The sequence below is a fragment of the Rissa tridactyla genome, chromosome 4 (assembly GCF_028500815.1).
Source record: "Rissa tridactyla isolate bRisTri1 chromosome 4, bRisTri1.patW.cur.20221130, whole genome shotgun sequence".
Classification (NCBI taxonomy): Eukaryota; Metazoa; Chordata; class Aves; order Charadriiformes; family Laridae; genus Rissa; species Rissa tridactyla.
In genome coordinates this window covers 73,983,414-74,010,858 of record NC_071469.1, presented here as the reverse complement: position 1 = coordinate 74,010,858, position 27,445 = coordinate 73,983,414, and the positions used below count along the sequence as shown (strand labels likewise).

Genomic DNA, 27,445 nt, shown 5'->3' with positions numbered 1-27,445 from the left:
ACATCATGGCTGTCTTATGTGAATTGTTGCAGCTCCTACCTTCTTGCACTCACAGGTAAATTCACAGAATCATGGAATGGTTTGGGTTGGAAGGGACCTTAAAGCCCACCCAGTGCCACCCCCTGCCCTGGGCAGGGACACCTCCCACCACACCACGTTGCTCCAAGCCCCGTCCAGCCTGGCCTTGAACCCCTCCAGGGATGGGGCAGCCACAGCTTCCCTGGGCAACCTGGGCCAGGGGCTCACCACCCTCACAGCAAACAATTTCTTCCCAATATCTCAGCTAAATCTCCCCTCTTCCAGTGTAAACCCCTTCCCCCTCATCCCATGGCTCCCCTCCCTGCTCCAGAGTCCCTCCCCAGCTTTCCTGGAGCCCCTTTAGGGCCTGGCAGGGGCTGGAAGGTCTCCCCGGAGCCTTCTCTTCTCCAGGCTGAACCCCCCCAGCTCTCTCAGCCTGTCCTCCCAGCAGAGGGGCTCCAGCCCTCCCAGCATCTCCAGGGCCTCCTCTGGCCCCGCTCCAACAGCTCCGTGTCCTTCCCGTGCTGGGGATTCCAAAGCTGGACACAATACTTCATACTCAGCAGAGACAAAAATGTCTTTTCCTTCCCTTCAAAGGCACAGTTCCTCTTACTACTCTTTATTCTCCGCAAGCTGCGCTGGGCACAGCTGCCATCCTCTGGCTGACACCTGAACGGGTGAACCTGAACATGGCTGACACCATGTCACCTCCTGCCCCACTGCCCCATTGGGTGACATCCAGGCTGCCAGAGGCACAGACATCAAAGGGCAGGAGCGCCGCTGGTGCGCAGACCTGCTTTACTACATTCCCAGTACAGTGAAAGCATCTCACGTGCATTAGATTGGTGCTCCTGGGGCTAGAGTTAGGCATTTAGGCGCCGTAATGCACATCAAACCCCCTTTCAGAAGAACTGGAGCGTCTGCATGCAGCTCAATGGTAGTGAGAAAGACAGCTCTGTGTTTATAATTCATATTAAATTTAAATCCAAATTCATGAAATCATAGAATCATAGAATGGTTGAGGTTGGAAGGGACCTTAAAGATCATCTGATCCCAACCCCCTGCCCTCCCACGAGACCAGGTTGCTCAAAGCCCCAGCCAGCCTGGTCTTCATCTTCCTCTTTTCCTTCTAAATTATATTTAGTTGGGCGGAGCTGTTTTGAAAAACTGTCTTGAATGTGGATGAAAAAATGGATCGTGGTCATAAGTGCGCAGCTGTAGGGTTCCTCTGCAAAAACATTTCGTGCCAAAGGACAGGACTTCCTCCCCAGAGTTTCAGCCCATGGAGGCATTGCTTATGTTCATAGATTTGAAGCCTAGAGCAGAAATAAGGGTAACTGGTTTAAACCTATTTGAGTGTTTTAGAAAGCTAGATATCCCCTTTACCCCCCAGAAAAAAAAAAAAAACAAACAATTTATATTCCCAGATTATCACCATCTCTGCGGGCCCTGGGTTTTGTCTCCCGCGGTCCCAGCCCTGTGCTGGATTCCAGCAGTGACTCGCTGGCGGGGATCCGTGTCCCTGTGTTTGAGCTGCCCGAAGGCGAGGCATCTCCTCGCGGCAACCTGCCCCGTCTCCCTCCTTTCCCAACGGAGAGAGAGGCAGCTCCCAAAGGTGGCTCTCGACCTGTCCGTTCTGGGAGCCAGACCCATACGCTCCAACCTCTTATCTGAATAAACCCTGGCAGCAAGGGGTGCGCGCGTGCAGCATCCAGCGCAACGGACCAACGGGGACCTTCATCCCTCGGCGAATAAAAATAGCAAGTAATATTAAGACTGTGTATTTTCACAGATTGCAATCAGGGCTCAGAACACACGCGCTCTTAATTTCCTGCTTGCAGTTCACTATCAGATTTTATGCTTAGGTTAGTGGGGTTTGCTCACGTTTCTTTTTCCCCAGAATAGGATTTTTTTTTTTTTCTTTTTTCCTTTAACTACAATACATTCAGCCATGAAAAATGAGATTGAAAAAGATTAATAGGCAGCTGAAGGATTCATCTGAGATGGGCAAAGATTAGTGTGTGTCTTATTCTTATCTGTTTTTCTTTTTCTTTTCTCTTCTTCTTAGCTACCTAGACAGCTTAGATCGAATCGGAGCTGCAGACTACCAGCCCACGGAGCAGGATATCCTCCGAACCAGGGTCAAAACAACTGGCATCGTAGAAACCCACTTCACATTCAAAAACCTCCACTTCAGGTTAGTCTAAAACTGAACGGACCGGTACATTTTCAGGGCCTCTCTTTGTCACGGGGTTTCCCTATGGCTCCCAAAGAAGAAGTTGTTAAATTGCTGGTTAATGCACGGGTGGCTCCCACTGCAGAGAACAAGGTGTTTTGGGGGGTCAACGGTATGAAATGTTTGGCTTGAAAATCACTGCCCTTAAGGTGGGAGCTCACGGTGCCTTCGTCCAACCCAAACGACACCACTTTGTCGGGAGGTATAATATGAGGTCGGCCCCAAGTCCGATCAAGCCTCGTGAATGTAATATTTGGCCAAATATTTGGCCAAATCTCATCTCCAAAGTGGGCCTGTCACGTGTGGTTATTGCTATATATTGGCCCTCGTGATGCCAGTCAGCAGAGAGAAGAGGGCGTGAGGACAGAAAGCCGCACACGCACACAGTATTTAGAGCATTTAAAACTCAAGAGCGCGGGGTCTCCGCCGGGCTCCGCAGAGCCTTTGGGAGCCAGCAGGCTGCTGAGGCTCTCCCACAGATCCCCACGTCCCTCGGCTGCCACTGCTCCTCCTGCTCCTCCTTGGCTCCAGGCTCTGGGGAAGAGCCAGCACAGTGGTTGGGTCTTCTCCAGAGAAGACCCAGTGGTTAAAGACCTGTTGCTTTGTGTTTGGAGCCTTCCAGGGACCGTATGGTCCGAACATGCCAAGACTGCTGGAAGTTTCCTCATAATTAAGAAAGAGCGGGAGCTGACGGTCTTCTCCTGTGCCGTAGGCTCTTTGATGTCGGGGGCCAGCGGTCAGAACGCAAGAAGTGGATTCACTGCTTTGAGGATGTCACGGCGATCATTTTCTGCGTGGCGCTGAGCGGCTACGACCAGGTGCTCCATGAAGACGAAACCACGGTGAGTCTAACTGGGTTCTCAGAGGCCCCGACACTTCTTTGTGGGAGAACTGCTCGGAGATCGCCGAATGCTGGCTGGGGTGCTGCAGGAATGTGCTTTTGTCGGTCGTTTCCCCCCTGACTCTGAAATCCTGAGGGGGTTTGTCCTCCTCCGCGCTCTTCAAAATCAAGTCCTGCACGCCCAGGTAACGCTTTCTTGCGCCGGTGAAGTCGCAGTGTTTTTATTTCTCCTTTCTAGCTGACCCAGGTGTTTTCAAAGTGCGCTAAGGGGACGCTGTACCCAGCAAGAGGAGATGGGTAGAGCCGGGTGGGCTTTTAAACCAAACGCGGGGGTCACGCCGTGGTGCAGCGGCACGGGACAGCCCTGCGCGCCCGAGGCAGGCGCGGGCTGGGAGCGTAACCGATTTCCTCAAGGCTACAGAAATTCATTTTCCTGAGTGAGACCGGAACTGTGTGATTCCTCAGGTAATTTGCTCTAGGAGAGCTTTTATGACTTCCCACTGTGACATTAGGCTCAAAATACCATCTGGAAATAAAGCGAGTTGAGGAGCCGTGCGCTCCCTGGTATTAGAGCGCAATTAATACGAGCGAATTACGTACACAGAAAGGATGCGAGGAGCCTCATTACTGTCTCCTGGCCGTTCATTCAGCGTGTCGGGGCTGCATGCTTTCGGGACTAACGACGACTGTGGCAAGCACCCGGTTGCATTTGTCTAACAAGAAGGAGTCGGAGGCCGTGCTCAGATTTTGGGAACGGTTTCATCTGTGCTGTCTCTCCGAGGGTCTTTATCCTCCCGCTGGCAAAAATGGCAGAAAACTGGTGGTGAGGAAGGAGTCGAGGGAAAGATTGCTGTTAGGTGGCAGTCCTCTCTTCCCAAAAAGAGTGGAGCTGTGTCTCCTGGCCCCTTCGAGGCAGGTTTGTGAGCAAACCGTTCCATGAAGTCACCTGGTTGGTCGGGTCGCGTTGATGGCAGAATTCGGGGTGCTGTTTAACGTCGCTTTGCCTGCTTTCCGGACGCAAGAGCGAAGCCGGAGCCGCACAAATGCTTGCTCTTTCGATTTTACAACGCGTTTCTGAGGATGCTGAGCAACAGGAGGGCAGCGGTCCGTTTACACAAGGGGGAAAGGATTTGGCATTGGCCACCACTGCCCTCACCCAACCAACCAACCCTAAGCGAGGCCGGGGCAAATAGGGAAAATTAAAAAAAAAAAAAGAATGATGGTGTCAGATTTTCTCGGCCCCGTTTTACCCCCAAGCGTTCGGTCTCCTCCCTGCTAAGGTGGCGCCTCTCCCAAAACCCAGCAGTAAAAGCGGCCTCTCCTCGGTCAGCTGATTTGCCGTCTGCTGTCTGCATCCGTCACATCTGCTGGCTCTGAATGACGTAAATCAGCTTTTATTGCTTCTCACTTAGAAAACACAAAGAGGAGGCAGCTGAGAGCGAGCGAGCTGGATGCTGCTCCTCCATCTTCATTTTCTATAGAGATGCTCACTAGGGCCCGGGCACTTCCAGCGGTATTAAGCCGCTGAAGGTTTGGGGGCTGTACGGATGTCTCTGTGAGTATGGAAGGACTTGCAGAGCTTTCACTGCTGGTGTGGACCCCTGAGAGGGAAAGAGCATCTCAGGGCCCCAAACGAAAAAAAAAAAACCCACTTGCAAAGCTGGGCACGTAGGGAGCACAGCATTCCCTCCTGCGCTCGGCGCCCTGTTGACGATAATCGCTGGGGCACCAACAGCAGAAGGACACGGAGCTGTTGGAGAGGGGCCAGAGGAGGCCCCGGAGATGCTGGGAGGGCTGGAGCCCCTCTGCTGTGAGGACAGGCTGAGAGAGCTGGGGGGGTTCAGCCTGGAGAAGAGAAGGCTCCGGGGAGACCTTCCAGCCCCTGCCAGTCCCTAAAGGGGCTCCGGGAAAGCTGGGGAGGGACTCTGGAGCAGGGAGGGGAGCCATGGGATGAGGGGGAAGGGGGGTTTACACTGGAAGAGGGGAGATTTAGGTGAGATCTGAGGCAGGAATTGTTTGCTGTGAGGGTGGTGAGCCCCTGGCCCAGGTTGCCCAGAGAAGCTGTGGCTGCCCCATCCCTGGAGGGGTTCAAGGCCAGGCTGGACGGGGCTTGGAGCAACGTGGTGTGGTGGGAGGTGTCCCTGCCCAGGGCAGGGGGTGGCACTGGGTGGGCTTTAAGGTCCCTTCCAACCCAAACCATTCCATGATTCTATGGTTTCACAGGGGCTTTTTGTACTTCTCTAAGTCAAACCGCGCTTCAGGCGGATGGAACTGCCGTTCAGATAAATTCAGCCTCTAACAGGCAGCTGGGGCTCACCCTGTTACTCTCGGCACTGGGGCCAGCACGGCTGTAGGGTCAGCTTGTCTCACTGGAAAAAAAGCTCAGGAACAGCAGGTTTATTGGGAATGCTTTCAAGCGAGACTCAGCAAAGAGCTGGTTAAACCAGGCTGGGTGAAACACCCCCTGACCTGTCCCTGCCCTTAAAGCGCAGCTCTACACTTGTAAAGTTGGGGTTTTTTTGTGGTTTGTTGCGCTCTTTGTTTTAAAAGACTGAGCACCCATCCTCCTGCAGCAGCTGAAAGAGGGCTATTGTGTGCGGAGCCATCAATCCCCGAGAGCAGGTTAGTCTTTTATAAGGGATGTATTTTCTCTCTCCGATTCCCTGCCACAAAGAGCAATGCTGCAGGAGTCAAGGAAGGCAAGTACTTCTCTATGTCCAGAGCAGAAAGACATAAATGAAATAAACTCTCTGCATCTGTGATTTCTCGGTCCGTACACCCATAAAGAGCCTGGTGCTGTTGAATCCAGCCTCTCCCTTTGCCCCAAAACCCTTTCGGCGCCGCTGTTGGCAGATCTGAGCTGCTTCCCCCTGTGCCTGGCTCCCAGGGGAGGGGAACAAGGGAAATTCAAGCAGGGCCTTCACCCGTCCCGTCGCTGCCAGCCACGGCCCACGGCTGGAGCTCACGAGGCAAAACTACACCCTCTGCCCAGCCCCTCCAAAGCACCAGCCACTCTCTTCAGGGTATGACGCCCTCTGCCTCTGCCGGGTCCGCCACGAGGAGCTGCCATCTCGGTACACGGTGGGAACATCCCGCTTGAGCCGACTGAGCAACTCCGTGGGTTATGGTTTTGCATAATGAGGCCACTTCGCCTCATTTGTGACTTCTCTTTGTGTTCCATAAGCTGAGGTTACCGGAGGAAAAGCCTGAGATCTCTCATCTGGGAGGAGAGAGGGGCAGCAGTCAGATCAGTGGGTAAAACTGGAGAAGGTGATTAACAAAGGCAGATTTGCGTTGCTCCTTCTAAACGGAACTCCTAATGGCATTCACAAAAAAGACAGCAATGGCATGGGAACCGAGACTATCCTCTTTGGCTTTTTCCTTGCAAATCCAAAGGAGTCATGGCAAGAGAGGGAGATGTTCTCGCGGCACGTTCCTGCCTCGGAAACGGAGGTATTTAGGTCATCCATATCTAGCCAAGACATGCAAGTATTGTTCGTGTCCCCGTTGCTGAGCATGGGATGGGTTGAAGGCGCTGTGCTGGTGACCCGTGGTGTGCATTAGCGTTGGCCTCTTGGTTCCTGTTTCGCTGCGTGACCTGGTTAGCGTGCTCTCTCTGCTGCCATTGGGCAAGGAAAATTGAATTGCAGCACTCAGAAATTGCCTTAGGAGTGACAAAGCAAGTGGAAGTGGCTCGGGCAGCGTAGGAAATAGAAGCAGGAGGGGGAATGTGGGGTTCCTGTGCTTAGGATGACCGTCGGCGTCCTTGTAGTTCGCATGGCGGTTAGCGCTGCATCACCAAGGAAAACAGAAAAGATGGGATCGACTGGATGTTGCACAAAAAAAGCAGGTCTCCTCTCACGCTCCGTGCAAAAAAGATGGGTTTTGTGAGCATGTTTCTGCCTGGGCAGTGTCTTGGCTGCAGTGTCCTGTGGTCGGCAGAAAGCTGTTCGCCGCGCATCAGCGACGGGAGCACGGCTGTGCCGCGACGTCTGAACTCACCGAAAACCAATTCTGTCTCTTGTCCCGCGCAGGAAAGGTTCACTGGACTTGTAATTTGTGTGGGCGAGTGGTTATTCCTCTGTGACGGGTCTGGTGGGGGCTGCGCTCCTCCTTGGGGTGTTTGCAGGCATAAAATACTGATTTTGAAATAGGAAGTGACGCTAAGAAGCCAATGTTTCGGGAGCCCTTTCCCTTAATGCTAGACCCAACATGAAGGAGGAAAAAGCAGCACAACGGGTCCAAAAGCAGGTGAAGTAATTTCTATCACTTCATATAAAAAGACGAGAAGTGTAATCTTTAATGGCTCCTGGCAGAGCGGGCACGTCTGCCCCATCGCAGCAGCACGGGCGCTCCAGAGGGGCCCTGGGGAAGCTTTAAGGGACAAAAAGGGTCTTTCGCCGTGGATTTGCTGGTAGGAGGGGGATTATTTGGGTGCTCGAACTCCCCCTTTAGCAGCAGCCGGTCCTGTTACATGTGGTACCACCTCCCCATCCTCGCCCCTGGGCCAAGGCCAGCCTGAGCTGTTGGAGGTCTCCCGCAAACACCTATCAAACTCGTAACAGTTGGGAAGGGAAAGGAAAGGGAAGCAGCAGGGCATCCCCAGTGTCGGCCAGCACCGGGACAGCTTGTGTCCGTGCGTGGGCTCCTGGGAGCCCTCCTGGGATGCGACAGCATTTCCCACGTGGCACCCAGGGACGGCACCGGCAGCATCCAGACCTGCTCACCGGGATGTTGCTCAACACCTTTGCCGTGCGTGGAAAGCAGCTCCTCGCTTTGGATAATGTCTTCTTCTCTTCAGTGATGGGGAAGGAAAAGGTGGCTTTTAAGACCAGAACCTTTCCTGGGTGAATAAGGAGGAGTGGGCAGAGCAGTGGTTATATTTACTCAGCTAACTGGCAGAGCTGGGGGGAAAAAAAAAATTGACATTTGGAGGTCAAAAAGCCGTGTCAGGCAGCCTTAGGAAGCTTCGGAACTTGTTTCTGGAATTTGAAAGGAATAGAGGATTATTGCTGTAACTCTCATTTTCTACAGGGATGTGTTGGCTTGTGCTGTGTGTGTGATGTTCTGGTTATGGCTGGACGCTGAGAGTCACTGTTTCTTGGGAGAACACTCACATTTCCTAACAGGTATTAACACAAATTAATCGCACCACATAAGCCAAGCGGAAGGATTTCTGTCGGATCCTGACGTGGTCTTGCTACCGTAGGAAAGTCAGCTTTTATTTTAGATCAGCAAGGGTGAGAAAAAGGTCTTTTGAAATGTTCTGCGAGGGACCCTGCGTGAAAAACGGCTAATTGTGTTTGCTTTCTGTTCCCCTGACCGCCCTCCGCTTTCTTCTCTCCTCCCCAAGGCTTTGGGTAGCCGAAGACCTCCTGCGCAAAACCTTTGCGGGTTTCTACACGGTTACGGTGTTGACACCACGAGTAGCAAAGAGGAGCTTTGCTCCGGGGCTCCCCCACCAGCCAGTGCGACTTGGGTTAGCAAAAACCTGCACGCAGACACGGGAAGGTCCAGATAAGCCAACGCCTTGACACCCAGACCCAAAGAGGAAATGCATTTTTACATTTGTGCACGATGGCGTCTCCCCCGTGCGCTGCTCCGCTGCGCGGTGGGGAGGTGCCGGGTCGTTTCGAGGCTGGCAGCCAAGAGTGTGGGTCATGGTCAGGCAAAGCGCGCGTGTCCTGTTTCACTCGGGGTCAGATGGGGTGTTTCCTTCGTCCACAGAGCCACTTTTCTCTAAATGAAACGTTCAGCAGCAGCTAAAGCGTATCAATGAAAAGGAAAGCGTTAATCAATAAAGCGCTGGGATGGATGATGCTGCCGGCACGGGCGTGAAACGGAGCGGGAGAGGGCTGAAAGCGCCCGGCTGTCTCCTCCACCTCTCCCCATTTCCAAACCTGGGGGCGAGGACACACACACACACAAACACACACTGCACCCACCCCAAAAAACCCTCCGGCAGCGAGCCCTGTTCTCTCTAGCATCTCTGCGGCGGTGGCTGTAACCACTCTCGTGTGTGCACCAGCGGGTTTGGGCAGCGCCGTCCCAAGGAGATGCCGCTGGGAAGAGCGGAGGAGCCGGTCTGGCCGGTACCGTGCTCTGCCGTTGATAACGCCCCGGCTGCCGGGGTGTGCTTCGTCCGCACCGCGCCTGCTCCCTGCGCTGCCCGGCTGAGAGACGGCCACGGCGTCGGCCTCGCGCCCCAAACATCGCCAGCCTCGGCGCCTCCACAGCTTTTCCTCGCCCGACTCACCTTATCTAGCCAAACAAAGGCCAAAAAATGAGCATTTGAGAGACCAACCAAATTTGGCAGGTATGAAGCTTCTCTTGAACCGAGAAAAAAAAAAAAAAAAAACCAAAAGAAAAGCCGAGTTGAGAGTTGAAAGCAGCAGGGAACATGACACTTGGTTGACTTTGCCGTGAGCTCTTTCCACCACCATAAAACCATGTGGCGGACTTTCCGACTCTCTAACTGACTGGTCTGGTTGTTGGTTTTTTTTTTTTTCATTCTTCTTATCTCTCTCCTTTTCCCATCTCGTCGCTTTTTTGCATGACCTATAAGCAAACTCCTCGCTGTGCGCGCATTTGACCGTGTGGCTCTTCTGCGGGCGAGGAGCTAATGTTCTCCTAGAGGCATGAGCTAACACCAGTGGTCGCTGCCTGGCTTCTAGTCTGGTTCTTCTTAGATGCCCTTCCCTCCTTTTTTTTCCTTTTTATATACTACTTCCTCTTCCTTTTTCACTTTTTTTTCCTCTCTGCCAGACGCTTTCTGTCGAGCCATCTTCCGAGAGAACTAAAAAAAAAAAAAAAAAAAAAATTAAAAAATTAAAAAGAATTAAAAGCCCAACACCAGGCGCCTCCACTAAACAAAATAACAAAACCAGGCAAAGCTCACGGCAAGGTTCGTTTCCAAAATTATGTCACCTTGATGTCTGCTTCCAACTCTGGATTAATTCAAGGATCTACCAGTCCTTGGTTAATGTATCCAGCCAGTTGTGTGCCACACGCACTCGAGAAAGTAAAAAAAAAAAAAAAAAAGAAAAAATTTTAAAAAATTTAAAAAAATTAATGAGAACGTTGTAGAAAATCTGCATGAGCTACGCCGACAAGTAAATCTGATCGAAGGGCAAAAGTAACTCCCCATCCATGCATGGTGCATGACGATTTCTATGAGCTGGGGTCCTGTAAATGATGTGCTATGCAACACCAGCACAGCTCTGCATAGTTAAATGCCCTTACGTTACTAACTGTCTGCCCCATGTTATAGGGACCGCATCTGTGTATGTACACGTTCAGCTGTGTGTATACATAAATTTATTATGTATATCGTAGCTTTTCATTTTTTGTGTTTTCCTCCTTAATGTAGTTGTTTTAGATTTCCCTACGTGTTGAACGTCCCCGGGTGGGCTGCTGTTGGCCTGACGCCATCTCTCCTTTCTGTTGCAGAACCGCATGCACGAATCGCTGAAGCTTTTCGACAGCATCTGCAACAACAAGTGGTTCACAGACACGTCTATCATCCTCTTTCTAAACAAGAAGGACATATTTGAGGAGAAAATTAAGAAATCTCCACTGGCTATCTGCTTTCCGGAGTATACAGGTAATGAGAAAGTAGGGATGCGTGGCAAAGGGATGAGGGATGCGTTTCCCAGCCGGGCTGATGCTGGGGTGTACGGCAGGCGGTGAGGCTCGAGATGCATAGCTAAAGCTCCTGTTCGCTTCCCTGCGCGTTTTATATCAATAAATGCCGTAGGGTCCCCCCCACCGCATTTAGTGGCCACTTAAAGCCTAAGGATGACTTAAACTCAAGTTCTTTGCCGGCGAGGCGCCACCGTTGCTCAGCGGGGTGTTTGGTCCCCACGCCGCCGGGCCATCCCCCGCGGGAGTGGGGCTGGCAGCGTGTTCCCAAAGCCCTGCCCCAGGTCCCCGCCTCGCTAGGGAACACCATCCCTCCTGCATGTCTCTGAGAAGGACGCAGTGAGCTCAAACCATGGCAAATGGGTAACTGGTCTCTGGGAGGCCAGCACGCGGGGTCTGTCAGGCTGTCCCCGGCTTTGCTGTCTCATAACCCGTCACGTTCCCCGTGTGGGTCCTGGCTGAGCACAACGAGGATCCCTCGGCAGTTCCCGGCCGCTATTCCCTGCCGGGCACCGAGGGGCTGCGGGATCAGGCCTCCAGCGCACAGACAGCTTGGCTGCTCTAGCTCAGGCCGTGAATTTTCAGCGCGTTAGTTTAGGATGTCCCCAGTTTTCGCTCCCGGCGAGCATTGATCTGACGTCAAGCGTCTGGACGTGGGAACAAGACCAATGCTAGATTTTCTCGTGCACCGGCCACCCACACCTCACAGCCCACCACGCAGACGGAGAAGAGCCGCAGCAAGAAGAGCACAGCGTGCGAGCAGCCCTGGCTTCTGCTGCCTGCCGTCTGACCTGCGGATGGTGAGAACCCATCACCCGTGCAAAGGCTGCAGCTGCATCTCACCAGCTCCCACAAACCCTCATTACCATTCCGAGACGGCATCAAAATAAACTTTTATCGTCGTGAATTATTTAAGCTCACTGGCGACATCCAGATGAATCAAGCCGGCGGACAGAGAAGCAGATCTCTTTGTCAGGAAACATAGTTGTGAACCGGGAGTACCGAGAGTGTCACATTTCTGGGCAGGCCAACAAATTATTAACCGGAGCTTCCTATCTCTGAGCACTTGATTTTTCACCATGAATAGGCAAAAGCGATCCATCACTGCTGCCGTGGGCTGGATGGTCTGTGACCACGGAGCCGAACGACTCCCTCTGAATTCAGAAGAACATCTGCAGGCTTCCTCTCCAGGGAAGGGTTAGGTGTTTGTCACTACCAACACATTGCAGCCATCGACTCAACTGTTTGGTCCAGACGGAACCAACGGATTCCTGACGTGTTTGTCTAAAAAGAGCGAATAATGGAAATCTCACAGTCGGCACAGTTGACAGCTCACAATAGTGCCAACCCCAAATTTTGATGGTTGCAAATGAGATTGCCGCTCGCCATCTTTTGGATGGCTTGTAGGGCAGCTCGTCACCATCCTCTGTATACCGGCAGATTTTTATCATTGTGTCTTCCTTTTTCCCTTTTCTCCATGAAGTGAACCTGCGCCTTTCACTCCTTCCTGATGGCGTTTTGTGGACCTGGTTTTGTGGGTCTTTGCTGAAGTCTGCCAGTAACCCCACTCTGAAATCGTATCCTTACATATCCCTGATGGCAGAGAGACTGGAACGGGAAGGGATGTCGTTTTAGACAAAACTTTTCCTTGCCAAGCTATCCCAGCCCGAGAGAGGAGTTCAGTGGGGGAGGCAGACCCTCACGCACGTGTAGCTAAGCTCTCAGCTGACTGTGCAGAGGAAAACAAGTACAGCTTGTTTCTGGAGCACTTCAGCCCCAAGTGAACCAATCCAGTCCTCCCCGTATCTCAGAAGACCCCAAAGACGCTCTAAATTCCCTCAAGGTGCCAGGAACACAATGGTAGGGACCCTCCACAGGGCTCTTTTCTCTCTTGTGCCATCAGAGAAGGCTGGAAGTCGGAAGGCTGGAAGCCCTTCCACTGATCCGACAGGGATCTGAATCAGAAGTGAAGAATATCTCACCCCAAGGCGTCCAGCAATGCCATTGAAAGTTGGAAGTTGGCTCGTACTAACGTTAAGCCAGACTTTAGACCCAAGCAAACACTTGAGGTCGCTCGCCCCTGCTTTGCTGACCACGGCTCAGAGGACGGAGCCCTTGTGGCCTTGTGAAAAAAAACCAGCCTTATTAGAAAGTTGCCCTGAAGTTAAAAAGAATTATTTGATGAAAGCCTATAAATCAATCAAGCGGACTCTCAATGTCACAAGTCGTTTCCACAAAATGCTTTTAATAAAATGAAGTTTCTGACGTCCGTTAGCTCTGCTGACAGGGAATGATTAGAAGACTGCATCCACGAATTTGCTTGCTGCGTGCTGGAGCACTGAGCGTTTCCATCCCCTTAATTCACTCATGCTTTTAACTAATCCACAAGACTTAGCGAAGCAGCAGCAGAATCCAGGGCATGTTTTAAGCCAAGCTGGCATTAGTGATTCCCGGCTCCCCCAGAAGGAATCCAGCGTCTAAATCCTCATGCCTTTGAACAACCAGCTTCCCCTTTGTCAAATACCCTCCTGGTGGCGCACAGCGCGTGGGTCTCCTCCCAAACTCTTTACGCAGGTCTTTGTGCAAGAACCTGCTCCCAGCAAAGACGTGGTCTGTCTTAATTTCAAGCGCGTTCTCAACTCCGATGGTCTTTGTGAGCTCGTGTCTTCAACTAGCGATGCTTGTATATACGTGAGTGCAGGTCATGCCCCAGATCCGCTGCCTTCAACCACAGCAAATCTCAAGCCCAAGTAAGCTTCTCTCTAGCGGATAACGTTTCCCATCAGCGGAGCATCATGGAGATCCAAGAGCATGATCAGTGTTACCAATGTAGAGTCTTCCAGGGCTCGGGGACACCCAGCCCTGCTGGGGGGGCTGCACCCTGGGCCGGCCGGGGAAACAGAGGTTATCAGCCCTGAGCAGGAGCACGAGCAATGTCAGGGCTGCCCGTCTGAGAAGGGGTCTTCTCCTTTGCTGCTCTGAAGCTTTTTTCACACAAAGCCTTGGAGTTAGTAGGGTTTGGCGCAGACATCTCCTTACATCCAAACAAGAAACTCCTTGTGGCGCAATTATCACCACAGCTCTAGCAGAGGGTGCCGCGATCCTGATTTTTCAAAAAGAGGGACATTTTGTGTTAGCTTTTTTTTTTTGTATTTTGTTTGAGAAACCCCCACTTTGCTCTGTGTAACAGAGCAAATGGATCTTTTCAGGTCCTTTTCGCTTAGTGGTTCAGGGAAAGGAGGGCACGGTTACCAATGCTGCCCTCAATTCAGGGACATTTTAGCTCCTCTTTTCCATCAAAAGCTGAAATTTTAGTCAAAAAAAAGCCTAAAAAGGGAAAAAAGTGGAGCCTTTGCACCAGGTCAAGCACTTGCCGCATTTCTGGCAGGTATTTTCTCTTTTTTTGGTCAGCGTTATGTGGAATTTCTTCTGGTTTTCCCGTCATAGCCTGCTTAACACTCAGTTCCCTCATCCAGTTCATCTCTGTAGGCTATAAACGGTGACTCAGAATAAAAATACAGCCGAGCTGACGGTGGAGAGCATCTCCTGCCTTGCAGCAGTCCTGGCTGGTAATACTAGTGCCCGTCCCCGGGATGGAGATGGGGCGACCGGGCTGCAGCAGCCCCGTATGAGCTCCCCGTGTCCCTACAACGGGGCGCTTGCAGGCGCCCTACGGACGTAGGGTTACGGGATCGCTTTAACCCACCCTTCTTCCCTTTCCCCTCGGCTCTCTTGCAGGCCCCAACGCTTTCACGGAGGCGGTGGCTTACATCCAGGCTCAGTACGAGAGCAAGAACAAGTCGCCCAACAAGGAGATCTACACGCACATCACCTGCGCCACCGACACCAACAACATCCAGTTCGTCTTCGACGCCGTCACGGATGTCATCATCGCCAACAACCTGCGGGGATGCGGACTCTACTAAAGCCCTCTCCTCCCCTCCTCATCCTCCGGTCCCGCGGACAGGTCCTCTCTCCTCCTTTTTTTTTTTTTTCCTCCCCTCTTCAGAAGATGTTGAGGAAGAAATACGTAAATCCCTCCTCCCGTCCCAGAAAACTTTGCAGCAAGTTCTGCTTTCCCCAGCCCCGTTTTATTTGATTTTTGGTTTATTTTTAGTTCATTCCCTTGCTGCCTGGTTCTACTCCTCCGTTCCAATTCGCAGCGCTGTAGAGGGAGCTAACGCCTTTCCCACAAAGTGCATTTCAGCTGCCAAAAGACGAAAATACTTCAGTTTTAAAAAAAAGAAAAAAAAAAAAATCAAAGCCTTAAAATACTGGTCAGCACAGTGTAGTTTGGAACCAAAACTTTTCCTTTTCCTTGAAATTAAGGGATATTTTTAATTCTCCTGGTTATTTATCTTTTTTTTAAAAAAAAACAAACAAAACACAACAAAACACTATTGCTTTAGGAAGTGCTAGATAAAACGTGATCGTTTTGAGGGTACCCTACGGCTCCAGTTCCTTCCCTAAAGCCGGAGGGGCCGGTGTTGAACGCAGCCGCCGCAGCTTGGATTTGTATATTCTCCTTTTTTCCAGACAGCTCTTTGAACAAGTGAAACAGCCATATCGCGTTCTGCTGGTGTCTGAATAAGAGGGACACAGTAACAAAACCTACTAAGCCTTGGTCTAAAAGCATTCGTTACCGGTAACAGTTTTACCTCAAGTTTTTCGAAATTAATGTTAAAATATGTCTAGTGGTTTCAGTAGCGCGTTTCTGATGCTGGATGCCACGGAGCTGCTGGGCTTGGAGCCCTGGCGCGTAGGGAGCGAGGATGCCCCGGGGATGGCATCCCGAAGGGGACCCGACGCGTGGGGACATCCTGGCTGGGATGCCAGGCTGGGTACCCAGCCACCCTTCCCAAAGCACCTCCCAGCCTCCTGATTTCAGCGCAGCCGATGCTCCTGCGGCATCACTTTCCAAACTTTGGCCTTAAAATGCTGGGGTGCACCCAAAAATGTCTAGCCCTGGCCTCTTGTAGGCAGGGTTTGACCTTCAAGTACCTGAAATGCCGAGAGGTGCTTTGGGGAACGGCACAATGCTTGGGTGACAGCGGGGTGTGCAGGAGCCAAGCAGCTCTTCATCGCACCTCAGGCGTCTAAAGACCCTGAGAAGCCCGACCTTGCACCCTGAGCCTCCTTGGCCGAGCAGAAGCAGGTAGCTTGCCTATGTCATCTCCTGCCTGGGCGTCCAGCAGAGACAGCTCCAGGTTTGGTGTCTCCAGTCAGGGCATCTCTTTACCAGTATCTAAAGTGAGAAGGGATGGTTTATACTGGCCGTGCAGTGGCAAGGGAGGGCTCAGGGAGCTGATTCGAGCCAAGTGATGGAATAGGGTGGAAAAGCACATGGAAGAGAGGGAAGGGAGGGAAGGAGGGAGGGAGGGCAGGAGGAGAGATGTGGAAAGGGCAAGGGTAGCACCCAGCAGAGCAGGACATGGGGGCACGGAGAGGAGAACAAACGTGGCTGGGCTGGGGCACACGTGGCCATCCGCCTGCCGTCGCCAAGAGCCCTGGGTGCTGTTGGGGTGAAGGCAAAGAAGGGGTGTGTGAGAGGTGGGGTCTCACCTCTGGCAGCACGGAGGGACCCTTCGAAGTCCACCCCAAAAGCTCGTTTGGTGCCTGGGTGAGACGGCCACCTCCGAGGTCCCATCGGCATGGCACCTGGGGGCAGGCAGGCAACACGGATCCCTACCTCTTCTTTGCCTCTCCAAAAAATCCACGATCTTGGAAAACGTGAGTCTTTCCAGGCCAGCCACGTGTTCAGCTGTCCTCTCTTGGGAGCCCAGGTGTCTTCCGTGTCTCAGGAGGTCTGAGTTTTGTCAAGTGCCACGCCTGAGAGGGACAATGTCTCTTTCCTCGCTGTGCCCATCTAGGAGAGGTGGCGTGAGAGCTGCCCCAAGGCAAGGGGAGGCAGGGGAAGGAGCAGGTAGGGTGGTACGGGAGGGAGAGGACCGGTAGGGAGGAGTGGGACAGAAGTTGCAGAAGGGAGAGGAGGCAGGTTGAGGCAGCAGGGAGGACGGGAAGAGGAGGGTGGAGGAGAGTCTCCATCAGAGGCTGCGCTCTGCTGGGACCCTGCTGGTGGGACATCCATGACAAAAGCCCAGCCGGGGATGTGAGCGGGAGCGTCGCGGGGCAAGCGGGGGGAGAACAAGGGGGCTCTGGCCCATCTAAGCAGCTCCCGGCCCAGCTTGGTTGGCAGCGGTGTCAGTAACCCCTAGGTAGAGTTAAATTAATAATACCGTGTTTAGTACTGTGCAGTGCGGACACTGCTGCTCTGCTGGACTCTAACAGCAATAACGCCAGGGGCTTCCCGCCTTTCTCTTCACCATCTCAGCCTTAAAATACCTCTGGCACCATCAGCTCCCACGGAGAGCTGGCCGGCCAGCAAAGCCAGGAGCTCCTCTCTGCTCCCCACACCACATCCCACCCACATGGCGTGTTTTCCAGGGTCCCAGCCCCTCTCCCAGCTCCATTTAATGCCGGCGCAATCCGCCGTACGGCCGTGAACCAAAGCAACACCGCCCGCAAGGCCTGTGCATTTAATTACGTTTGGTTTAGCTTAGGGTTTTCAGAGTCGATGGGAAGGATTTCCAAAGAAAGGATTTCCAGTGGGAAGCACCTGCCCGGTTCTCTGGTTCCTTGGACAGGACCAGCCGCATGTCCCAGCCCTGGAGACTAAAGCCCAGGGAATGACGGTAAAACACAACCAACCTTTTCGTTTTTGCGGGAAGAGGAGTTCAGTGCATAAATAGGCGATGAGAAAAAGAAGTAGGCAGGGCTCGGATCCACCCCCGCCAAATTTCCCCCCGACCCCAGGCCGAGCTTTCTGCTCGCGTGCCCTCCGCTGATCTCAGAGGTCGTTTTACTCCAGGTGAAAGCTGGGCTGCGATCTCAGGTCGTTGAATTAGTCCAGTCCCTCGCTTTGCTTCCCAAGGCAGTGTATGATGGCACTGGGATGGTGCTCCCGCCGCGGAGGGGACAGGGAATTAGCTGGCGGGATGCAGAGGGACAGGGATGCTCCCGGAGCACGTCCCGTGCTGGCGGCCAGGTCCCACCAGTATCACCTACTGTTTAAATGTGCGCCGAGTGTCAAAGTAAGGGCGGAAAAGCTGAATGTTGGTTACCTTTGGTACGTAAAGTGTACGTAATGCCTGGACTCAGAGTGAAGCACCGGAGTTGTGCGCCCATGACTTGCGCGGGCAGCGAGGCAGGTCTCGATAAAGCTGTTTGAGAAGGATTCCATCAGCAGCACGGGAGGTTTGGAGGTTGTCCATTCCCACCCCTTGCCGTGGGCGACGTTTTATCCCAGCGAATAAGGGGCAGAAGCTATTTGCAGTGAAGGCAGCACCAAGCCAAGGCTTCAGGGCTTCCCAGCGTAAAGCGCACGGGAATATTTTGGTAAAGACAATTTAAATTAACTCAACCCCAAACGCTACCGAATGCAGCCGAGTCGCCAGTCACGGTTGGGTGCGCTTGTGTTACGTTCCGGGCTGGATTCAGGCAGCCCGTGCCCGGCTGTGCCGGCTGGGGGGGTCCAAACCCCCTCCTGCCTTCCCCGGCACATTGGTGATAACCGACGGCTGGTGCTCCACGGGGGAGAAAAGGGAGAAAAAGAGAGGGAGGTGTTGACACACGGAGCCTTTTCTTTCATTTTCTTTGGCATATTGTATGTCTAAAGCTTCGTTTCAGCCGCTGCCGAATGCATGAGTGTCGTGAGGATTCGCTGACGAAGGCTGGAAGCGGCGTGTGGAAGATGAAATGCTTCCAGTGTTCAACACCGCTATTTCTCCCGCCCGATGGCCAAGTATAGATTTTTGTCTCCAGAGCGCCTGCCAAAGCATTGCTCACCCCGGGCTTTCTGCGTCCTCCCCAGCTGTTTCTGACAGATGTGCCTGCTGCGGGCAATCTTTTGCCCCCCGCTTTTTCTAAACACCAGCAATCCTTGCAGCCGGTGCCTGGAAAGAAGACCTTGAAAGGCATCGCCTGCTTTCAAAAGCCCTTTTCTTACTAGCCCCCCTTGTGCTCGGCCATTGCCACGTCCCCCGGACCAGCCGGGGCTCCGAGCTGGGCTGAATTCGCAGCTTCCCTGTAGGGGGGACGTTGCGGCTGGTAGAGATGCAACAGAAATCTTATCTGGGGCACGGGGGACACGTTTTAAAAGCACAGCGATTCGCGGAATCGAAACGGCTATATTCGTATCCGCCCTGCCGCCCTTCAAAGCTAACGTGGGAATTGGCAAATGATGCCCTTTTTGGGATGCAGGAGGTTTTTATTGACTCGGGTCACTTGTCCAGCAGCAGCATCTGAGGGGCATCGTGTCAATAGCAGCGTTAGCAACTCGCGGTGAGCTTCAGACAGTGGCCAAAAGAAAGAAGGAAGCCCCCTCCACCCCCCCCCGCCCCAGCTTGCTCCATCACCAGTGAGAGGGTCAGGTGTGAGAGGAGCCCTGTGAGCAAAAACATGCAAATAGCTCCTTTATTTAAACAACAATTTCAATTAAATGGAGCAACCTGTAGAAGGAAAGCCTTGCCGTGAGCCTGCAGGGTTGGCTGCAGGGTTACGCCGTGCTCCTTGGGAGGATGCGGTGGCCGGGCTCGTTAGGAAAGCTAGCAATAAACACGCACTGGGAAAGCACAAGTTAAAATACAGCCGCGTACTTCAAAGGCCGGGTTTTTATCTTTAGCAAATAGAGTTGACTCTCTGGTGTTTCCACGCGGCCGGAGGAGCCCAGCCGAGTGGGCAGCGAGGCCATCTGCTCCCTCCGTCTGCTGCCACCGGCGCGTCCCTGCTGGCCCTGGCCTCCTGCGGGGACGCGGCCGGGTCCGGCGAGGGGTCAGGTGGCTTCTCACCGCCCCCAGCCCTGAACTTCTTCCGACTTAATCTCTCTCAGGAGTTTCGTACGAGAATTCTCGCCGCTTGCCTTCAGCCAACTTTCCTGGCTGGCCGGCCAGCCAGCCTGTCCCCCCGCGGAGGGGAGAGCATCCTTGGGAGGAGGCCGCCATGCCTCCTCGGTAGAGGGGATTTTTGTTTTACAGGACACCGAAAGTACCCGTGAGAGGGGTCTGTGCTGCGATGTACATTAATGAAATGCAGCTGGTGGTTTTAATCTGTTGTGGCACGAGCTCAGCGCTGCTGCAAGGGAAGGGGCTTTGTCCTCGGGCCAGGAACGCGATCTCCGGAGGTCGGAATGGGATGTGGGTGATGTCCTCGCCAGGACATCCCGGTGTGCCCAGTGGCTGCTGTGTGAGGCATGGGGCAGGGCGACGAGGCGCGGGGTTCAGCTGGGGGTGGTAGGCGTCACCCCCGGGGGAATTGTGCAGTTGATGCCGTGAAAGGGACCAACACTGTTAGCCTGTGCCATGTGTCCGAGCATTTTGTGGCCAAAAGAAAAATAATCTCCTGGAGCCAGGGAGAGTTGTTGAGTTCCAGGGAACAAGGCTGACCGTTTGTCAAGTCGGTTAGAGGAGCTTAGTACTAGTGTGTTTGTGTCTTTGTCACGGGCCGGCTTTGCTTTCAGGCTTACGACCAGAAACTCCGCAGCCATTTCCAAGGAGGTTCAAACACTCAGGTTTCATGACCTGACGCGTCGAGGTCGGTAGGGATGGTGCTGCTGAGCGTCATCCTGAACCACCCAAACCCATCGCCCGCTCGCGTCCCCACGGCGCGCACGCAGCAGAAAGCGGGGACGTGGTGCGGGTGGCACAAAGGAGCGGACCGGGGCCCTGCCTCCGCCTCCCCGGAGGACAGAGCAGACAGAAACGCTCGCCCAAAGCGCCCCGAGACCGCAGCGGACGTTATCGTTTCCGAGCTCCTGCAGTGACACGAGATAATTGATGGCGACAGCTATAGGGACGTGACCTATATAAGACGTAAGGCTGAGGACGTGGCGATGGAAAGGGACTTCTCACAGGCCTGCTGGTGTCCCAACCAGCAGCCCGTGAGCTCTTTATTCATGCTGCAAAGGCTAGCTAGCGCACCACCATTAAACGCTGGTGTCTTAATAAGAGCAGGAGGACCAAAGCCTCCCGGCTGGAAGGAGAGGGGTGGGAGCGGGGCTGGGGACAGGGCAGGGACATCTCCGTCTCCCAGGGAGGGCAGCTCCGTGCTCCGCGGGCAGCAGGCACAGCAGGGATGGGGAGGAGAGATGTGGGGAGGAGCTTGGGGGCTGGGAGCCACAACCCGGCACTCGCCGCCCCGGCCCCTCGCCCACCCAGCGCCTGGGGAATTAACGTCGAGATCCAGATCCCCACCGTCCCGTAGTGCAGGTGAGCGGCTCTGGGTCTAAACCCCGCATCCTCCAGCTGGGGAGAGGAGATCGTAGCCATTAACAGCACCATTTTCAGCATTGCCTGAGTCTCACCAGCTTTTCCAGTGCCAGAGCAACCCGGCGGCGCTGGGTGAGCCAATACGGTTGTTTAAAGACCAGCCATTAAATAGCCCGGTCCCTAATTAAACATCCTCAGCCCTATTCCCCCCCTCCACCCCGCCTTTCCCCCCTTCAGCTCGACAAGGGAACAGTGACCGTCACCCCGCTCCCACCGCATTTCTTCCCGAAGGATCGCCGGAGGCCGCCACAATTTCCCCTTTGCTGGTTTCCCGCTGAATTGTTTCTCCTGCATGTTTGATGGCCCAAACTGTATTAACTGTAATTTTGTACGAAGAGTGACTGTCTGTTGGTTTAATAGAGCATTAGTTATTGTAATAATTTATTGGCTGTCGGTAATGTATTTATTAGTTACAAAATGTTAATAAAGTGCCAGCTCTTTTCTAGCGTGAGAGGGTTTTTATTGTGTCTCCCTTGAGCGTGTCCAGCTTCTCCAGCCCGTGACTTGCCCTGTGTCTGCTCCGTGCGCACACGGGTACGATACGCACCCACCGCGTGGGTCGGCTGCCACAGCCTCCTTCGCTTGGAAATACGGCATTTGAAAAGGATATAACCCAAAGGTGTTTCATTCTGTGGAAGTATTCGGCGGGAATTGTTTTTTTCCCTTTTGCTTTTGAGTAGGACAGCTTTACCGTGGTTTCTTTTCGTCCCTTGGCTTCTTGAAGTTACCCTTCTCCTCCTCAACTCCCTTGCCCTGCGTATCGATGGCTGACCGTCCACGCTTTGACTCCGGCGCTGCCGGCCCCCCTGCTGGCGTCCGTCTGCCCGCATCCCGCTGCCCTTTCGGTGGCGATGCTCAGCGCGGGCACCGGCAGGGCAGAGCGTCCCTCCTGCCCCGCTGCTGCCTCCGGTATCTATTACGAACCAAGAAACAAGCTTCGCGTTTCTTTTCCGACGTCTCTTCACGCCAGCCCTGCCAGCACAGAACCAAAAGAGCCGTTTCTGGTTCAATTCAGTAAACGGTGCTTCTCCTCCCCCCCCCCCCTCCCCTTGCAATAACATCGTACCCGGAGCACCTGTCCCTGCCTCTGAAATAACGCGTGCGCCAGTTTGTTCTTTTTGTGTTTCAACAAAACACCTTCCGTTATTTGGGGGGCGTGAAATAGGAGCGAAGAACTTGAAGAAACTTGAAGAAATTTTCCGTAAACCTCAGCAAAGGGAAAACTAACCATTATTGCTGTTGACTTCACCCATCCCCAGTGACGTAACTCCAGCTGGACCCATCCCCGGACACGTGTCCCCGCACAGCCCGTCCTGCACATCCGACGGAATTACAGGCCAGCTCTGAGGAAAAACTAACAGCTGAAAGGATTTTTCTTTGTATATTTATATTGGGGATTTTTTTTTTTTTTTTGAAGTTTCCTGTGGGATGCCTGTGCGGGGGTGCAGGGCTTAGAAATCACCGGGGTTATTTTTCTTGTGCTTGGGTTTTCATTCCCCCGGGCACCTCCTTCGTTTCCGCTCCTCCACTTCATTTAAATATAATATATATATGCAACAACAAGGGGCGGGGGGGGGAAACCACAACAAAACACGCAGATACTTCTCGTAAAAATCTCAAGACGCAGAATTTTTGCAGCAGCCACAAGTCAAGAAGAACCACATCGTTTTGTGGCGGTTTCTGTTTTCCACAGGAATAAGATGGTTGGGTTTTTTTGGTTTTGTTTTTTTTTTTTAAAAAAAAAAAAAAAGATAAGGATCAAATGATCCCGAAGCTTTGGAAAGCGACTGCTTGGCATCCCTGTCTACTCTTTGTCAAGGAGGCGACGGCGCGCTCCAAAAGCCTCTCCAGATGAGATGAGACATCTGCTGAATTTTGCATGCGGAGCTGCAGCTGAAGTGTAGCTAATAAAACATTCATGGAAAACTCCAAAATGTGTAATTGGGTCATCACTTCATGAGGAAACACGTGCGTTCTCGCAAGTCCAAACCCCGCCCCCCCCCCGCCGCCGCCTTGCTGCACCTCAAAAAAAAAAAAAAAAAAAAGGGGGTTCTGGGGGGGGTGTTTGCTGCAGGGGCTTCCCACCCACTGCTGAGCACCTTGGCTGCCCGGAGCACCTCTCCGCTGCTCCCAGCATCACGCACGGCTTCTCCAAACACGGGTGTCCCCGTGCGAGGGGCAGCAGGGATCTGGCCTTGAGGGGGGGTGGGTGTGGGAACGATCTCAGCCCCAAGAAGGGGTTGCAGAGAAGGGCACGGAGCCGGGGGGAGCAGCTTTGGACTTCATCAAGTTCTTGCACCAGGAGCTTTGCAAGTTGGAGTAATGGACTAGGTGGGTACTGGCAACGGAGAAGGTGCCCCAAGCGTCTCCCGGTGCTGGCAGCGGAGCAGCAGGGAATGGTTTTCTGGTTATTCTAAGAGCAAGTTAATGATGGAGAAGAGTTTTTGAGAGCTCCTAGAGAGCCGATTCGGTCCTGTCCAGCTTCACACTAACGGTGAGCGCATGTGCCTGCCCGCACAGACACCCCGCGGCCGCTGGAGTGAAGCACTAAAACCCTCTGCTCGATGGTGCCCTGCGACGGCGGATCCCGCGCAGGACACCCTCACCCTCCTCCTCCTCCTGTCCTTCTGTCCGCTCTCCACTCCCTTCCGGGAATAACTCACATAGCATGGGGGAAAATGGCTTCGTATGGCTTTTGTCCACATGTAAAAGGGCAATTAACTTTTTAAAAAAAAAAAAAGTTACAGCTCTTCAAGATTTGCTTCTGTTTGTGCTCCTATGCTTAAAGCCTCCCTGGAGCAGCTCGCAAGCCAGGAACGCTCGGGAGAGCTGCGCAGTGGGCTGGCAGAGGAACTGCATTGGTTTCATCAAATGGTCTGGGTTGGAAGGGACCTTAAAGCCCACCCAGTGCCACCCCCTGCCCTGGCCAGGGACACCTCCCACCAGACCACGTTGCTCCAAGCCCCGTCCAGCCTGGCCTTGAACACCTCCAGGGATGGGGCAGCCACAGCAGCGCTGGGATGTCTCGGCAGCGACCCGGCCACCACCGTGGTCTTTTCAAAGGAGATTTTTCCCAGGGGCAGAAGGGCCCAGCTGGGACAGGACCTGCCTCTGGTACCCTTCCAGGCGGGTCCGTAGAACCGAGACAGCCAAAACTCCCTCCATCCCAGTCCCCATGCCCGGTGCATCCCGGCTGCTGGCTGGCGCTGGCCGTCCATCCCTTATTTAGGCTCTGCAAGCGATGCCTCGGGGGTGCCCAGCCCCTGGAGATATGCAGGCGAGACCAGAAAGCTGCAGCCCCTTTCCCAGCTCCTCACTTGATGCAGGTGAGGAGAAAATGAGGGTTTTTTTTCTGCTCTTCCTTGAAGCTTCGGGCACCAGCCCTGCTCAAGCAGCTGGCGCAGAGGCTCTGCAGGGGGGCAGTGGAGGATCAGCTGCATCCTCCAGCCCAGGATGAGACCAAAACTCTGTTTCCTCCACCTTTGTAACCATCTCACATTTACCACTGTCTTGCTTTAGAGATTTTTATTGTTTTTTTTTTTTCTTTCTAAGCATTTCAATTCAGACAAATGTTCTCCTCTCCTCTAACTCTCTCTTTCTCTCTGCCTTTCTCTCTCCCCTCTCCTCCCTCCGTGCTCCCCGTTGCAGAACCGCATGCACGAATCTCTCATGCTCTTCGACTCCATCTGTAACAACAAATTCTTCATCGATACCTCCATCATTCTCTTCCTCAACAAGAAAGACCTATTTGCCGAGAAGATCAAGAAGTCTCCCCTGACCATCTGCTTCCCTGAATACACAGGTAGGTGCCAGGGCCGACGCGCCGCATCCTGGCGTGACACCCACTGCCGGGGCTGGGGGGGGACTCGTCTCGCAGTGGGATGGAGGGGACGGGGTGACTTTATGGGGGGGTGGGAGGAGGGGGCAAAAGCGCTGCCCACCTTTGAGAGCCGCGGTGCAGCTCCCTCACCCTCCTCTTGGAGGGGGCGGGGGGGGCAGTTGTGTCCTGTGCGTGGTTAATTCTTGCGGCAAAGGCGCGCGGCGGGCTGGTGGGACAGAGAGATGATGGTCAAGATGGTCAAGACAAATGGAGATGAGCTTTACTGAGCCCGGCCACAGGGAGCTGTGGAAAGGAGACGCCTTGGTGAGAACCAACTGCCCACCACTTGAGCCATCCCGTTTGCCGATGGCTCCTGAGAAGGTCCTGCTAGAGGAGCTGAGACACGTGGTCCCGCATCTCCCATTCGCGTCCTCCCAGGAGCGCCTTTGAGCAGGCTACAGCTAGAGAAGGGAAGAGCCTCCTTACAGGAGGAATCTGCGAAACCACAAGAAAAATCGCACATTTTTAAGTGAAACCAACATGGCTTGGGGGAAAAGAACAGCACCCAAGAAGGTGGGGTAAGAACAGATACCCCTTCTGAATTCTCCAAGGGAAAGAAAAAATCGGTTCCGACTCAGAGGCTCCAGTATCCCTACAAATACTTGAATGTCTCTGAACTATTTCACCCAGAGCACACACACCCCCCGGACACCAGACCCCGGGGACAAGGGGGTCCCCCATCAAGAGAGCACCCGTTGCCCTACGGCATAAGGGCACCAGCATCTCCACCGGAGCTTTTTAGGCTTCTCCATCATGAAAGCAGCAGTTCTTTTTCCCCAGCCACCTGGTGGGACATCCCAAACTCTCTCGCACGGAGTTGTACAGCGTATCATGGCTGCTCCGGGGAGGGGGACAGTCCGGTGGCACCGGGCCACCTCCCCTCTCCTTCAGCCACCCACCGCCTGGGGAAGGAGGGGAACCGTCCAGCTGGAAAAGGAAAATAAATCTCCAGATAATAGCAGCTCTTCCAAAGGCGATTTCAGGGGCGTAATTCAGGCTTTGTGGCTTCCCGCGAGGGGCCAGGCGCAGCCGCTCGCTGCCGTAAGCGGCTTAATACAATAATGCACATTTTTCCGCTCGAAACATCTGGCCCCTCTCCAACCCGCCTTAAAAAAAGCAAAGCCCCCCTGGCCCACCGGGCGAGTGGGCAACGGCGTGTCTCCGAGGGGCTCCTGCCCCATGGCTGCCCCTCGCCCACCCCAGAGCCCCCGGGTGAGACCCCCGCCCAGTCCAGCCACGGCCCCGACAGCACACAGAGGGGCTCAGACAGCACCCGGGGGTGACGTTGGGGTGGCCACCAACCCTCCCGGCCATCCCTCCCCCTGCCTACCTAGCCGGGGGGCCACGAGGCCCCCCGGCCTTTCTCCCCCCCTCCGTGTTCCCTTGGGATGCGCCACAGCGACTCACAGGTGACATCCCATCAGCGGCGACACCGGCAGGAGCATCCCTTGGACACGGCCCCACAGGGGCTGCTGGGGGCTGCTGCCCTTCCCCGGGGGTGGGAAAAAGGGGGAGCGGGCGGAGGGGGCAAAGCGGGAACACCTGGGGAGGGAGGAGTCTCCAATGGAGCCCAGGTGCTCTGTGTTTTGGGGGGAAAACAGGGGGAAAATGGGGTGGAAAAGGGTCGGTGGGGGGCAAAGGAGGGAGATGGGGGGAAAGAGGGGTAAATGGACCCTGCTGAGGGGCGAATTGGGGGGGAAAAAAATAGAAAATAAATAGGTTTTGCCTGGGGTTTTGAGAAATAAAGCAGTCTGCAAGCAGGGAGGGGCAGGAGGGTGGTGGCCGGTGGCCCTGACGCCCCTCGCTCTGTCCCCCCCCCTCCCCGCCTCTGCCCGCAGGTCCCAACACCTACGAGGACGCGGCCGCCTACATCCAAGCACAATTCGAGAGCAAAAACCGCTCCCCCAACAAGGAGATTTACTGCCACATGACGTGCGCCACAGACACGAACAACATCCAGGTGGTATTTGACGCCGTCACCGACATCATCATTGCCAACAACCTGCGGGGCTGCGGCTTGTACTGACCCCCCCCCCTCCGCCGGCACAGAGCGACTTCTTCGGTGGCGGTCGCGGCGCCAGGAGAGAAAAGAAACGAAATAAAAAATATATTAAAAAACAACAACAAAAAAAAAACAAACCCAAAAAAACCCCAACAAAAAACAAACCCCAAACCCCAACGCAACCACACACGGACACACACACACACGCACGCACGCACGCACATGCACGGGGGGGGGGGCGGGGGGGGAAAGAAAGGAAAAAAGCGAAATGAAAGGAAAAAAAATACAAAACCAGATGGAATGAGAGAAAAAAAAAAAAATCGTGATCGTAGTCATGCAAGTTGGTAAATAAAAAGGCGTAAGGAAAAATTATATATATACGTATATATATATATAAAAAAAAAATAAAATAAATCCACACCCACCTTTTTAGTTAGTCTCAGGAGCCGCGGGCAGACCCCACTGCCCCGGCGGCTCCAGCCCCCCCCGCATCATCCCGGGGGTC

The 27,445-nt window shown here is 53.9% G+C and overlaps 1 protein-coding gene across 2 annotated transcripts in view; it reads left to right on the top strand.

Moving 5' to 3' along the window:
• Window positions 1–27,078, top strand: part of GNAO1 (G protein subunit alpha o1) — a 161,021-nt gene extending 133,943 nt beyond the window's left edge. The window contains exons 5-8 of one of the 2 annotated variants that reach the window (XM_054199008.1): window positions 2,087–2,215; window positions 2,967–3,096; window positions 24,707–24,860; window positions 26,777–27,078. In XM_054199008.1, the coding sequence (XP_054054983.1) occupies window positions 2,087–2,215; window positions 2,967–3,096; window positions 24,707–24,860; window positions 26,777–26,964 (601 nt within the window). In that variant the 3' untranslated portion in view covers window positions 26,965–27,078. Of the gene's footprint in view, window positions 1–2,086; window positions 2,216–2,966; window positions 3,097–10,544; window positions 10,699–14,474; window positions 16,072–24,706; window positions 24,861–26,776 lie in introns of those variants that run through there. The other variant, XM_054199007.1, reaches the window with a different exon arrangement.
• The last annotated feature ends 367 nt before the right edge of the window (window positions 27,079–27,445 follow it).